General features: G+C 36.2%; 1 protein-coding gene across 3 annotated transcripts in view; it reads left to right on the top strand.

Moving 5' to 3' along the window:
- THADA (THADA, armadillo repeat containing) overlaps positions 1–1,543 on the top strand; it is a 331,550-nt gene that overhangs the window by 38,673 nt on the left and 291,334 nt on the right. For all 3 annotated transcript variants that reach the window (XM_023512128.1, XM_023512127.1, XM_023512129.1), the window contains one exon: positions 390–548. In XM_023512128.1, the coding sequence (XP_023367896.1) occupies positions 390–548 (159 nt within the window). The remainder of the gene's footprint in view (positions 1–389; positions 549–1,543) is intronic.

Genomic DNA, 1,543 nt, shown 5'->3' with positions numbered 1-1,543 from the left:
CAGCAACCTCCAACTCCTGGGCTCAAGTGAGACTCCTGCCTCCACCTCCTAAGTAGCTGGGACCACAGGTGCCCACCACAACTCCCAGCTATTTTTTGGTTGCAGCCATCATTGTTGTTTGGTGGGCCCTGGATGGATTTGAACCTGCCACCTTAGGTGTATGTGGCTGGCACCTTAGCCACTTGAGCCACAGGCGCCAAGCCAGAAATATACGTAAGCATCATAAAGACCTTGTATAAGTGATTTTCTGCCCTTTGAATCCCCTTTAATAGAGCTGATTATTAAGTATTGGAAATTACAGAATTTTGGAGAGCAAGTAACCCCAAGGGAAATAAATACGGCTGTGATGTGGAATTGGGATTTCATATACTCTCATTTCTTTCCCTTAGAATCAGCAAGCCGTTTACAGATGATTCTGAATGAGATTCAGCCACGTGATACTAATGATTACTTTAGCCAAGCCAAAGTATTGAAAGAATGTGATAGCTTTGATCTGGAGGCCTTGAATTTCAGTGCGTCAAAAATTGATATTTCTGCAGAAATCAAAGGTAACATTTATATAAAATTCGTATTATAATCAGTGTTAAGTAACATGAACAGAATGCTGGTCTTATCTAGTAAATTAGAGGTTATAGATCTGGGCAGAACATTTGAAGAAAATAATGTTTTGTTTTTTTTAATTTGGTTTTGGGAATAATTTGGTTTTAGAAATGAATTTCTACGTTTTTTTTTTTTTTTTTTTTAACCAGAAAAACCTGGGTGCAATGGCTCATGTTTGTAATCCTAGTGCTCTGGGAGACCAAGGCAGGAGAGCAGCTTGGAGTTCATGGCTGTAGTAAGCTGTGATTGTGCCCCTGCATCCAGCCAGTGTAGGATATAATGTGTATAATAAATATCCATTGAGTACTAAAACCTACCTTGACAGCCCAGATGATAGAGGAGCAATGATACCCGATAAACCTGGGTTTGGGCAGCTTTCAGTTCCTTCCAACATAGAATTCATTGTCTGCTGTGGGAGTTCTTGAAGTCAAGTAGCCCTTTAAAGGAAACAAACCTTATTGCTTAGGAGAGCTACTTTGTTGTACCAAGCTTCTAGGATTTGAGTTCTTATAGTTAGTTTTACCATTAGTTGTTGAATTTTCTGTAACGCTGTAAGAAGTTATCAGAAGCACTAATTTCTTAGTAATTTGTTACATATTCTACATTCTCCACTAGATGGGGATAGTGTCTTGGGAAAAAGTCTATGAGCTTTTGTTTTTTAGATTAAATAAAATAACATGTGTATGGTAATAGTTTGGAAGTAAATATGAATTAAAAACAAATTAAAGTCCTCCTCTATTTCCCCCCAATTCCATTTCTTCTCTCTTCCATGTACAGTATAGTTTTTATACCTATTCTGTATATTTATGTATACTTACCCTTTTAGTTTAGTGTTGTTGTTTTTTTTTTAAATATAAAGGGGATTATACCATAAATATCATTTTGTTGACTTGCTTTTCAATTTAATAGTTTGTTTTAGATTTCTTTTTTTTTTTTTTTTTTT

The sequence above is a fragment of the Otolemur garnettii genome, unplaced genomic scaffold, assembly GCF_000181295.1.
Source record: "Otolemur garnettii isolate 467f Iridium unplaced genomic scaffold, OtoGar3 scaffold00024, whole genome shotgun sequence".
Lineage (NCBI taxonomy): Eukaryota > Metazoa > Chordata > Mammalia > Primates > Galagidae > Otolemur > Otolemur garnettii.
The sequence above is the reverse complement of the archived record's forward strand: the minus strand, read 5'-3'. Positions and strand labels throughout refer to the sequence as shown.